The 12,898-nt window shown below is 53.1% G+C and overlaps 1 protein-coding gene across 2 annotated transcripts; it reads right to left on the reverse strand.

The window, feature by feature from the left end:
- Window positions 1-2,189: 2,189 nt before the first annotated feature.
- PRR20G (proline rich 20G) lies at window positions 2,190-5,311 on the reverse strand. 2 transcript variants are annotated; one of them, XM_081246251.1, is made up of 3 exons: window positions 5,035-5,311; window positions 4,571-4,629; window positions 2,190-3,134 (listed from the first exon to the last, which is right to left on the reverse strand). In XM_081246251.1, the coding sequence occupies exons 2-3, from the start codon at window positions 4,620-4,622 to the stop codon at window positions 2,518-2,520; spliced, it is 669 nt and encodes a 222-aa protein (XP_081102377.1). In that variant the 5' UTR covers window positions 4,623-4,629; window positions 5,035-5,311; the 3' UTR covers window positions 2,190-2,517. The 2 variants fall into 2 exon arrangements, with proteins under 2 accessions (XP_081102377.1, XP_081102378.1); XM_081246252.1 differs by lacking the exon at window positions 5,035-5,311 and having other exon boundaries at window positions 4,571-4,965.
- Window positions 5,312-12,898: the final 7,587 nt, after the last annotated feature.

Raw genomic sequence — 12,898 nt, forward strand, 5'->3', positions numbered from 1 at the left:
TACTGAAGAGTCCACGTACGAGTGTTTTGCAAAGCATTCTGGTGGTGGAAACAGCCCGTCAGCAGAGGGTTGTTCCCTGAAGAGCCTGAAGCGTGCGCCTTGCAGAGGGTCGGCCAGCTCCCGGGGAGATGCGCAGGGCACCCAGGTTGAGGGCAAGAAGCAGCTCCCACCGCAGACGAGCTTGGGTGTCTGCGTGGCGCCTGCTTCACACGGAGAATGGGTTCCAGCACTGCCCCCGGCACATCTGCCACACCTGCCTGGACCCTAAATCACCCCGGGCGACCCCAGGAGGATCGCATGCCCCATTTTTGTAAAATAAAACCCCAAAGATGCCTTTAAGTACACACGTGCTCGTATAGGCCTGTACGGCTGTAGGGAAAGCAGGGGGTGGGGGGAGCAGACACGTGTTCTTTGTCTTTCTGTGTGTTTCTTTTTCTGGTTACAGTAAACTCAGTTGACATTGGTAAGATGAAAACTGTGAAATTTTAATAAAAGATGTACTCCAGTAAAAGGCAGAGAGAAGGGTTTATTTAAGGGGATGGTTGGATACACAAGAAAAAAATCTTTCATGGGAAAAATTCTCTTCATTTACCTTGGACGTTTTCTCTTACAAATGAATCAAAATCAGGCGGTCAAAGCCTACTTAATAAAATACAAAATCCAATTCCTAATAAACCTCTTATCAAACTCAGAAGATAGGAGTGATCTAGACTTGATCAAACATGCCTGTGAGAAAAGTACAGGAAACACCTGCTTAATGATCAATGTGTAAAATATCCCCTTTAAAGCCAGGAGCACGGAGGCCGCCACCCACTTACTTGCTCCTTACTTAGTGTTTTTTTTTTGTTTTTTTGGTTTTTTTTTTTGTGGTACACAGGCGTCTCACTGTTGTGGCCTCTCCTGTTGCGGAGCACAGGCTCCGGACGTGCAGGCTCAGCGGCCATGGCTCACGGGCCCAGCCGCTGTGCGGCATGTGGGATCTTCCCGGACTGGGGCACGAACCCGCGTCCCCTGCATCAGCAGGAGGACCCTCAACCGCTGCGCCACCAGGGAAGCCCCCTCACTTAGCGTTGTCAACGTGTCCTGCTTTCTCCTTGTTTCTGTTACCCCCTCTGCCTTGTTTGATTCGTCAGATTTCCTTGGGTCCACGTGTCCCTCACTCTGTGTGGAATCACTCATTCCACTCCAGCTCCTGTAGAAGTCACCATGGGGCCACCTGCTTACAAATGCCTCGGGTCCCTCTGCTCTCTCAGGTTGAGCATCTGTAGAATTCCAGGACTAGACCAGAATTTCAGTAATTTTTAGCTCCTTTGAACTCCTACGTCACCCAAATTTCGATGTCAATGCCTTCTGGAATTTTTTTTTCTTTTTTGTTGGCTGAGTTGGGTCTTCGTTGCTGTGCGCAGGCTTTCTCTAGTTGTGGCGGGCAGGGGCTACTCTTCGTTGCGGTGCGCGGGCTTGTCACTGCGGTGGCTTCTCTTGTTGCGGAGCACGGGCTCTAGGTGAGCGGGCTTCAGCAGTTGTGGCACACGAGCTTAGTTGCTCCACGGCATGTGGGATCTTCCCGGGCCAGGGAATGAACTCATGTCTCCTGCATTGGCAGGCGGATTCTTATCCGCTGCACCACCAAGGAAGTCCCCTTCTGGGATTTCAATTCCAGATTATTCATCTTTCTTCGAGGATCATACTTATTCAGACTCAATAATACAGTTTACCCATTTCCTTGCTTTTTGGTCCTTCTTGCATCCCACTTCTTCCTCTTTTCTTCCCACTTCTTTTTTTTTTTTTCCTGGCTGCAAAGCATTATCTGTGCTTTCAGGGCAGGCAGCAAAACAACTTGCCTGGAGCCGGCTTTCACAGGAAGGGGCTTTGTTATCAGCCTGTGAGCTCTCGAGCTCAGAGGAAGCTCCCACTTTGAGCCGGGCTGATTAGGATTCAGGCCCCTTTCCTGTGCCTCGACAGCGCCCAGCCCCTCCTGTCTGCGCACCACCTGGTCCAGGTTACGGAATTCGAGACTCAGGGTCATATGCTCTCCAGGATCCGAGGGGGTCTCCTCATGGCTTTCTCGGAATCACCGATGCTTTTGAGGGAGTGTTAATGTCTGGCCAGTTCTGCTTTCCCTGTAGGTCTCACCTCACAGGCAGCTCTTGGAATTTCCTCTTTAACCAAGCCTCATCCACGTGCGTGTTTCTCTTCAGAGGGGAACCACTGGCCGCGTTTCACAGGCTGCTGGGGCACCGCCATCAGTATCCTGACCCTGCAGCCACTTGCTGGGAAGCTCTGATCACAGCTTCTCCGTCCCGTGAGCACCCTGGGGCTCCCTCTGCCTGGACACCTCGTGCACTGCTCTGTCCCTTGGCACTGCCTGTCCTGTGGGAAGCAGACCTGGGCCTGCCGGGATCCCGGGGGAGCTTGCAGGCTCAGTCCGGGCAGTACAGGTAGCGGGGGAGACGGTGGGGACAGGAATGGGACTCCGGTTGGGGTAAGGTCCCCTGGAGTATTTAGCAAATGCCCAGGTCAGCGAGAGAGGGGCTGGCTGTGGTGGGCATAGGGCGCTGCGACCGCATACAGGTAGGTGCCGGAGGGTGTCTGCATGACTATCAAAGCCAAGCCCGAGGGTATGAACCCAACGTAGGAACAGGCGGAAGGCTGGACCTCCCTGAGACCCCAGAACCTGTAGGCATTGGGCAGCCCCTGGGGTCTCCTCCCAAGTGCGTCACTGCCGGGGCCGGGGTCCTGCAGCACGTGTCCGTTTGCTGCGGCCGCCATGGCTGCTCTGGTGAAAGGGGTCTCCCTGGCTTCTGGCTCCGCGGGCTGTTCGGACACCTCTCCGCTGTCCAGCTCCAAATGCACATCTGGCCCCAGCAGGCGTCCCGGCCCCTCCTGCAGGCGGGGGTCCCTGTGCAGGCGGGGGTCCCTGCCCCGGCCTCTTTCAGCCCTCTGGCTATCTCCCCTACGGCGGCCTCGGCCTCTCTGTGCAAGGCGAGCCGAGTCCACGAACGCGGGGGTCTGACATCTCATGGGGTTCACATAAGCAAAGGGTCTCGAGGGCTGGCCTGGCTGCGGTGGTCCGGTTGCCCCCCCAGGGTCTCTGCCTTCTGCACCAGGGCAGCCTGTTTCCTGGGGATGAACACCTGAGGTGGAGAGAGATGCAGAGACTCAGCAGAGGGAGGCTTGGGGGCTGGGGGGGTGGGGGGTGCCCCTGGACGGCCACAAGCCTCCTCCAGGTTGGGCGCTCCCCACGGGCCATGGCATTCAGCCCTCACAGCTGCCTGGCCAGCCAGGTATTAGAATCCCCGTTGTACTGATGGGGATGTGGAGTCTGGGTTCACCAGAGAGATTCAATTTGAATAAAAATGACAGTCCCTAAACTTCAATAGGAGAGACAGACAGAAGCAAACAAAACCAAGTAACAGCGCTGACGGCGGAGGGGCAGGGAGGGCAGAGAGGCCGGGAGCCCGGCTCCCTGAGCTGAAGGACACCTGGGCAGCTGAAGGACAGCACGGCACGCGGGGCAGCTCACCAAGGCCTCCTTCAGCTAAGCCGGGCTTGAGTTTACCCTGCGGTCCAGGGAGAGCCATTGAAAGGAAGGCGGCAAGGGCGTCACAGCTGGACTTGGGGGGCAGGGAGGAGGTGTGCCTGGAGCGGGGGTGCTGGGAAGGAGGGCTGCAGCCTTGGGGGAGGCGCGAAGGGGTCGGTGGCTGGTGGCGACCGGGTGGCCCGTCTGTCTGCAGGCGCCCTCCTGGCCCACCCCTTCCCCGGCGGGAGGGCAGGAAGCCTTTCCCAAGGAAGAAGATGCAGGTTAGGACCACAGAGGATGAGCCTGACGATGCTAAGGCGTTTGGGTCATCCAGGTGGGGGCCTGGGCTGGAGCTGGGTTTGGGGTCACCACCAAATGGGTTAATTTTTTTCCTCAGTTGTTGGCTGGGAAAACTGGGAGGTGAGGGTTGAGAGCTGGGTGCGCCAATGAGAAAAAATAAGCCAAGAGAGAAAAGGACACCAGATAAAAGAAACAGGGCGTAGCATTCCAGAGGGGGATGGGGTTCCCCAGCCGGATGACGGGGGTGGGGGGGGTGAGGTTGGTAGAGCTCTTGATTGGGTGTGAATTTAAACAACCGGGGAAGACTTTGAGAACACTGAATTTGCAAACAGTAGCCCAACTACTAAGTCCTGGAAAATTCAGAAGAGGGGAATTAACCCTGGGGCACAGGATGTCTGCACTCAGAGTAAAGGGTCCCTGGAAGGCGGGTGGGAGGTGGGGCCCGGGGCTTCAGTGTGGAAAGTGAGAGTGGGCATGAGATGCTGAGAACTCGTGACCGACCACTACAGACTCCTCTGCTGGGAGGGAAGACCCTGCGTGAAGTCTAACTGGGGAAAGTCGGCAGGAGCGCAGGCGTTTAGAGAACAGGAAGTAGCGCCAAGAAACACAGGAAGACGGTCGTGTCTGGAGGGGAAACGGAGGCGAGGGCCGCTGTTCCCCACAAAACGCCTTCTGTGTCATACAAGTAAATAGCAAACGTAGAGTCAAAACTGGGGAGCACTGGAAAGGGGGTGAGGGTGTCGCACGTACCTTGATTAGGGGCCGTTGAGCGAAAGCGCTTGGAGGGTCTCTGCTCCTGCATGAGGAATCTGCCCGAGAGAGGAAACCGGGTCAGTCCGGGGGCTCCAACCACCGCTCCGCACCCCCGCATCCACGGCACGCAGGCGGGAGCTCGCTGGGTCGGGCTGGCGGCAGGGGGACACGGTGTCCGGAGGGAGGGGTCTGGGGTGACCTGTTTTCCAAGAGGAGCCCGTAGCGGTTGGCCCGCAGGAGGGTTCACTGATTCATCCCAAGTGTCCGGACAAGGTGGGAGAGGCGAGGTTACCTTGGGCCGATTGGAGGAGCTTTCCGTCCCCAGAGGGAAGAGGGAAGGAAGGCGGGGAGCAGAGGTGGAGGGCGAGGCTGTCTGGGGAGCTGGCCCTGGTCCTCCCAGGGCACCGGGGGCTGCTGGTCATACAAGGCGTGCCCATCCCCCAGGGGCGCCCGGCACGTACCTGGTCTCCCTGCCGTGACTCTGCGGCTGGTGGCTCGGGGGTCTGGAGACGCGGAGCGGCTTCCAGGAGACCCTTCCGGGAAGAGGGGCCTGAGGCGCTGGAGTCCAGGGGTGTCCGCAGTCACGACCGTCGGTCTGAGGGCAGCGTTCAGAAGTATCTCCCGCAGAGCAGGCCTGTCCTCTCAGGGGCCCTACAGGAAACTCGCTGATCTTGAGCCACCCAGGCCCCTCTTATAAGTCTGTCGTGATTGGATAGAAGGAGGGCGGGCCAGCCAGCTTAACCCGAGAAGAGTTGATTGGGTTCCAGTTTTCTGCCGCCCAGAGACCCCGCCTTGAAGAAACGGGTTCTAGACGCAATTCTCTGGGTTGATCTAATCATTACAGAAAAGGCAGGATTGTGATTGTGTTAAGTGACTCACAGGAGGTTTGATTAGGTTTGGTGGGTGGGGCGGGCGGTCCAAGAAAGCACCCAGGGTGGGAGTTCGGGCTGGAATTGGAAGATTAATGGACCCAAGCCAGGCCGCGGGGGGAGGGGCAGGCGGGGGAGGGTAAGGGCATGCACCTAGGCTGAGGTAGGGAGAGCCCCACCTCCACGCCGGTCCAGGGGCAGTGGAGACGCCGTAATGGGACTAGACCACCCTGGCCGTGAAAGAGGAACAGACTGAGCGTGTCGGGGGGCCAGGAGGCTGCGCTGACCTCTGGGATGGAGATGGTGTCTTATGAGGTGGGTGGCAGGGCGTGGCAAAGGAAGACGGTCCACAGGGAGAGAGACGTTTACAGGGGAAAAAAGAACCAGAGTCGGGTGGTCCCGACATACCCTTAGGGGGAAGGAGTGGGTTTTTTTGGACGGAAGTCGTACCAGGAGTCTGCTCTGAGTGGGAAGACTGCGAGCTTGGTTCCTACACGTTGGGTTGAGAGAGATTTGAGCCACCAGGTGTGAGGAAGTCAGGTGGCCGTTCTGGGGTTGGGAGCCCAGAGAAAAGGTTGAGGCTGGAGACCTGTGCATGAGGCTCCCCGCACGGGCGTTAAAACGGCGGCTGTGAACACGGGGGTCCAGGAAGAGAGCCTTGCGGGCACGGGATGGGAACCGTAGTGTTGCTTTAAAACGTCTTCCAAAATTACTGTACAAATAATGCAATCCCACTGAATCCCAATGCTCTGTTTGTTTCTTTTCTCTTTTTAAAAAACATCAGCTTTTTTGAAGTACAGTTTAGACTCGATAAAATGCATCCTTTTCACACACACAGTCCAGTGAAGTTTGATAAACATATCACCCTTGGGTAACCGTCACCACGATTGAGATATGGAACGTTCTCATCACCTCAGAAAGTTCCCTCGGGCCCCTTTGCCGTCAGCCTCTCCCCCAGCCCCAGGCTGCCCGGGTCAGCTCTCCATCCCTGGTGATCATTTGCCTGCCCTAGAATTGCAGCTGGGCGGGTGCTGCAGTGGGCACTGGCCCCCGGTCGCCTCTGCTCAGTGTGATGCTGCTGGCACTCAGCGCTGTGGCAGGGTGAATCGGGGACCCTCCCTCTGGGTTGCAGCCTCTTACTCCGTTGCACGAACGTCCGGTGGACAGTTGGGTTGTTTCCAGTTTGGGGATATTATGAAAAGGCTGCCGTGGACATTCATGTACAAGTCTTTGCGTGGACAGGTGGTTTCATTTTACCTGAGTAAATACCTAGACGTGGAATTTCTGGGTGAACTGTCACGTGTTTGTTTAACTTTGTGAAAACCATTGAACTGTTTTCCAAAGTGGTGGTTGTACCGTTTTATATTCCCTCCAGCAGTGTGTGAGGGGTCTAGTGGTTCCACATCTTTGCCAGCACTTGGCGTTGCCATCTTGTTGATTTCAGCTGTTCTAGGGTCTGTGGAGTGGTGTTTGGTTCTTCTTCCTAGGAATATCCAGTTTGTTCCAATACCATTTGTGAAATCAGTGCTAGTTTTTTTCTTTCATGCAACTGTATGAAAAGGTTTAAACTTTATATGGAGAATTAATCATTATGTAATTAACTAATGATGAAGGAAAACAAGAGTGCGTTGACCCTTTCCCACCCATCAGAACAGTACGGTGTTGGCAAAGGAACAGGCAAATCAGTGGCTGGAAAGCTGAGAAAGATACCACCACTGACAGCAGTAACTGACGTTGTCGAGGGCTTACCACGCGCCTGGTTCCCAGGACAGCCGTGTTCACATGTAAGTCCTCCCACCAAGGCCGCTTACTGTTCAGGCACTATTGCCGTTCCCATCTGACAAATGAAGAAACGGAGACACAGGACAGTTAGGTGGCCTGCTGTGGGCAGACTGGGATTTGAGCCAGACTCTCCTGTCCGAGAGGCCAAGGTCTGAACCCCTTCCTTGTTTGCTGACAGCTCTAAGGGAAGTTCACGGCCAGCTGACATCCTGTTTCTGTTCAGCTGGAACATGTGTGTATTAGTTTCTGATTGCTGCTGTAAAACTTTACTACGCACTTAGTGACCTAGATTAACACAAATTTATTATCTTGGTATCATTGTGAAATTGTACTTTACACGCTCGCTCACCCTCTGCAGACCTGCCCGCTGGAGGTGCGGTGCCTGTGTGTCTTTGCCTGTCGGTCTCCCGGTGGTGGAATTACTGACACTTCTCAGCATCTTTGGAATTTGACATAGTGTTGCTTCACTCCAGCTTTTTTTAAAATGTTCTGTAACTCGTTGGTTGTACTTAACTATATAACTTCTGCTGCGATGCTTTACTGCGTTGCGAACACCTCGATCGTGTGGCTGGGGCTCTGTAAACCACTAAATCATGACTTAGAGGCTGGGAAAAAAGTACTGCATGTCAGAAGTTCAAAGCAGGTCCCACTGAGCTAAAATCAAGGTGTTGATCGGCCTGCAGTTCCGTTCTGGAGGCTCCAGGACGGAATCGTCTCCTCAGCTTTTCCAGCTCCTAGAGGCGCCTGAGTACTTGGCTCTCAGCCACTCCCCCGTCTTCAAAGTCGGCAGTGAAACAAAAATACTCCCGGGTCCCCATTTCTGATTAACTGGGGGAGGGTGAGATGAAGAGGCACCGGAGGCGTGTGTCTTTCATAGGTTGCGATAAACACATTTTCTTCTCCAATTTTCAAAAAATACTTCCATAAGAAAGTTTTTCTTCTATTAATTTGTATATATCATTTTAAGAAAAAGTGTGCATTATAAAAAATTTCAAATATATCTACAGAAAAGTAAATGGAAGAGTGTGATGACTCCCTCTGTAGCCCTCACCCAGCTTCAGTAGTTACTGACTCACGACCAGTCTTATTTCATCTCTACCCACTACTCCCCCAATGCTGGGTTATTTTGAAGCAAGTCCCAGGCACCTTGTCGTTTAAACCATAAATATTTCATTATGTATCTCTAAAAGGTAAGGGCTCTTTCTATAAACATAACCACGATGAGGATGTTTAAATGAAATAAAAGAAATGAGGAGGATCCAGCTAAGAGAAGGGGGTTGAATATACAAGAGAGAGATGAGATAATCAGAATCTGAGATCAAGGGGAGTGTGTGTATTGGTCACTGGAGTGGTCATTGGCGGTTTTTACTTTCTCTGCAAAGCAGCAGGGAAAAGCATTGCTGGAACTGGGGCAAGTGGTAGGAACTGGCACAAGCTGCCACGACGGAAACCCACTCCTCAAAGCCAGGGCCGTATCCAGCCCAGGTTTACTTCCCACATGAAGGTCAGCGTCAGGTGGCTGCCTGCCCACCTGAAACAGGTGTCTCCACGTCACTTCCACTCCCGCCTCGTGGGCCAGCTCCAGTCGCGTGGCTCAAACCATGTGCCGGTGGTACGGAGAGAACCGGCTACTAGGCGTGGACCATCTTCCTACCCCACGGGACGTGTGCACTGGAAGTTTATTCTGGAACTTCAGCCACTTCATTCACACGCACATTTTTAAAACAGCAAATGCATCGGTTGTGTGAGGAGTGCTGGAGGGTGGGATCGGCCGTGCAGACCCTGAAGCGGGTGCCCAGCCTGCAGTCCCAGCTCCACACGCCCTGTGTGGCCTTGAGTGATCTGGGGAACATCGTCTAACTGCTCTGAGACTCAAGTTATCCACATACACAGCAGAGATTAGTGATGGCATCCTTGGTACAGAGATTTTTTTCTGAGGACAATTTGAAATCATGGATAATATTGTTTGTACGCAAACAAGTATTAACTTTTATTCTTATTAGCATGTTCAGACGATATATTATCTATCTAAGGAACCCAAGAATAAGAAAATAAGAGAACTCCTTAGTTACACATTTAAACGCAAGGAGGTAAATTATTTCCCATATGCCGTTAATAACCAACAACACGGCAGAAAGAGCCGATGTGGGCGCTTCCTCCGCCGCACGCACACAGAGTACATCTGCCGGAAATGTGCAGGCACAGAGCTTGCGAGACAAAAAGGGATTTGCTGTGTGTCGCTGATAAAGTAGTAGATGTCATCAGCACTGGCTGAGAAATAAACCCCAGAGGATGCAGGGAGGGGTTTGAGTGCTCCCTCCGGAATGGAGACTTGCCCTGGTGCCCCCGCATTTGAGAGCCAGAAGCCAGACTTCAGCTGAAACCTGGGATCCTGGAGAAACTGCCCTTCAGCGACGGGGGAACTAAAATGAATCCGCCCAGCAGCTGCAGAAGCAACAGAGCAGCTTAGGTCTCCGAGGCTCTAGCCAAAAGATTCCAGGCTCCTCATCCTGGTACAAGGTCCCAGTTTATACGGAGCACACGTTGCAGAAATCCTAGAGACAAGTTAACAGTCTTAAAAAAATCTTATCATAGGGCTTCCCTGGTGGCGCAGTGGTTGAGAGTCCGCCTGCCGAAGCAGGGGATGCAGGTTTGTGCCCCGGTCTGGGAAGATTCCACATGCCGCGGAGCGGCTGGGCCCGTGAGCCATGGCCGCTGAGCCTGTGCGTCCGGGGCCTGTGCTCCGCAACAGGAGAGGCCACAACAGTGAGAGGCCCGCGTACCGCAAAAAAAAAAAAAAAAAATCTTATCATGAACTCAATGAGGCCAACTAGCCAAAGAAGACAAAAATGTATTCTCTAGCAGTATTTCCACAACGCAGAGTATGAGAATCCCCAAAAGGAAAAAAAAAATCCTTGGTGAAGATGAACTCATACGTGAAAATTACAGACCAGGAGGCCAGTCTCACTCCGTCTGTACTCGTGCTCACTTCCTCCACACTCGATTCTTTTGAAGCAAACCCTAGGCATCATGCCGTTTCAGTCATAAATATTTCAATATAGATCTCTAAAAGATAAGGACTCCTATCTCAGAGATAACAGAGTGAGTCTCTGAGGCGTGAAGGAGGAGAAGAAATAGGAAGGACTAGCTTACCAAGAAATTGAAATAACAGATCAATCTGAAGTATAAAGGAAATGTGCTTAAAATGATTAATGAGATAAAATAAGGACTAGAAAACATAAGCCCAAACAGGGAAATATGAAAGCAAACAAAGCACGTCGATTTAAAAATGAAGCAAATGCAACTTCTAGAAATAAACATAATCATTGAAATGTGAAGTTAAGTGAGTATGACATAGTTTTAAAGGTAAAGAATTGAAACACACTGCAGATGGAGAGGGAAAGGGCGGGAAGATATGAAGGAGAGGTTAAGAGATGTGGAGAAGGACCGCAAAGGGTGCAACGCACACTGAGTGGGAGGGACAAGAGGCAACCTCCGGAGAGCACAGCCGACAGCTCTCTGGAACGGAGCAAAGCCTTGAACGCTCAGAGGGAAAAATCAGAAGTGGCACGTAGGAAAAAGATTGATTTACACCCAAACGTTACGTGCGTGAAACTTCCAAAACCAAAAAGCCAAGACAAAAAGCATAAAGGCAGCCAGACCGCAAAGAAGGAAACATTATCTAAAAACAGCTAATGGACCGACAAAGGCTTCTTCTTGGCCGCCGCAGAGAAAAGAAGTCAAGGTAAGGAAAACATATGCAAAAACCCAAGTAAGCCTTCAGCCCAAAAACATACCTGACTATTAGAGGACGGGGCACTTAGGAATCTGATAGGATTGAACTAATGGGCACAGTGATTGCAGCAGCTGTGTGATGGCTAACTCTCCTTAAGGCAGGGTCCTTAAACTTTGCTGTGCATTTGAATCACCCGAGAAGCACTGACACGTCCTGACGCGCAGGCTGTGATCCACACCAACTAAATCAGAACCTCTGGAAGTGGGACCCAGGAATCTTTTGTCATCTCTTCGGTGGTGCAGAGTGCTGCTGGGTGTGAAAACCAGTGGTCTGAGTTGATGCTGGTCCTCAGCCTTGGCTGTCCTTGACATCACCTGAAGAGTTCTGAGCAGCACTGATGTCTGGGGCCACCCCCACCGAGAGTCGGACGAAGCACGGCCATGGAAACCCTCGCGAGAAAGACACAAGCTCCAATTCCTGGTGGAAGGTTTTTTCTGCAAAAGTAGTGAGCTGCAGGACACCCAAGACACAGGGTTGAGGTTATTCCATAACCATCCAGATTTAAATATGTCGCTTCCACAGCCCGTGGTACAAAAGCACGCGAGTTGTTGCTGTGACACTGGGTTCTGTTTAATGTTACAGGCATCAGGCAAGGGCTGCTGAGTAGTAATTTGGTCTGCCACCAACCAAGAAAATGACAAGGACTTGGAGAAAACAAGAAGAGCAGCTTTCAGCTGCTAGATGTGGCAAACACAATAATTATATGTTTTCCCTTAAAAACACTTTAATATACTTTCAATACTCACATAAAAAAGAATGCTTAAATGTTCTTCTCCCCAGTTTTTTCCCTGTAAAATTGGCACGTGACACACTGTCTTCTGGCCGTAGAAAAGGCGTCAAATTAGCATGGGGCCGCTGCCCCCAAAGTAGTGTTGGAGGTGCCACCAAAGCCAGAGGGAGGTCAATGGATTTGTCAAACATACTCCGAGAACGGAGGGGACTCCCAGAGCCACTGAGTGCGCCTCACCCTGAGTGGGGGGGGTGGGCGGGGAGATGGGGCAGCAGCTCCCCTCGCCAGGAGCGGGGGGGCGGGGCGCCGGGGCCGGGACTCGAGTCTCCCACGTCGTTTTGAATAAACCAGAGCCTGCCGACCGATCCCCAGGCAGAGGGACAGCACTCAGCCGAGGGGCTGATCTGGAACGTGTATGGAGTCTGGCAATCATTGAGGAGAAGGTGGGGAATTCAGCAGAACACTGAGCCAGAAGTACGGGAGGGGGGCTCCCCACTGAAGCGGGGGCTGGAACACAGCGCGCGCGGTGCTGACGCTCAGTCCTTCCAGGTGTCAAACGGAACCATCGCGCCCAGCGTCGGAGAGGATGTCGGCAAGGGAACCCGCACGCGCTGCCAGCTGGGATGTGAGCCGCTCCGGTTATTCTGGGGAGCAGGCTGGTTGTCCTTCGTGGAATGGAGCGTTCGGGGCCCCGTGACTTAGCAACCTGCCCTCCTGAGGGTCAGTCCTGGTGAAGGTCACGCTGAACGACAGGCACGACCCAGAATGTTCCTTCATTCCAGCATTACTGATGGCCTGGGAAGGTAGAGGCAACCCACAGGCTCACTGCTAGGGAAGAGGACAGCTGCAGACGGCGGGCGTGTGCTGGGGACCACTGGTCCAAAGCATCGGGCTCGGAGTGTGGACGGATCCCAGAACACATGCTGCTGTGGAAAAGGGAAGGACTACAGTTAGACCTGTTGGGCGTGACCATTTATGTAAGTGGAAAACACATACCAAAAGCAATACTGCCTATTTTTCAAAAGTACTTGCATTTCTAAACCCATACAGCAAACACGTGAGGTTGGGCGCTGCTCGGGGAGGGAAGGAGGGAGACACAATCGAGGCTGAAGGGAAGGCGCGTGGGGCGGTGAGAGCAGCTGTGATCT

The sequence above is a fragment of the Mesoplodon bidens genome (assembly GCF_964165515.1).
Source record: "Mesoplodon bidens genome assembly, chromosome: 10".
Classification (NCBI taxonomy): Eukaryota; Metazoa; Chordata; class Mammalia; order Artiodactyla; family Ziphiidae; genus Mesoplodon; species Mesoplodon bidens.

Coding starts and splice junctions, on each gene's coding strand:
- PRR20G (XM_081246252.1), bottom strand. CDS start 4,691: ATGCGGGGGTGCGGAGCGGTGGTTGGAGCCCCCGGACTGACCCGGTTT. Junction 3,135..4,570: donor CTCAACGGCCCCTAATCAAG/GTACGTGCGACA, acceptor TCTCCACCTCAG/GTGTTCATCCCCAGGAAACA.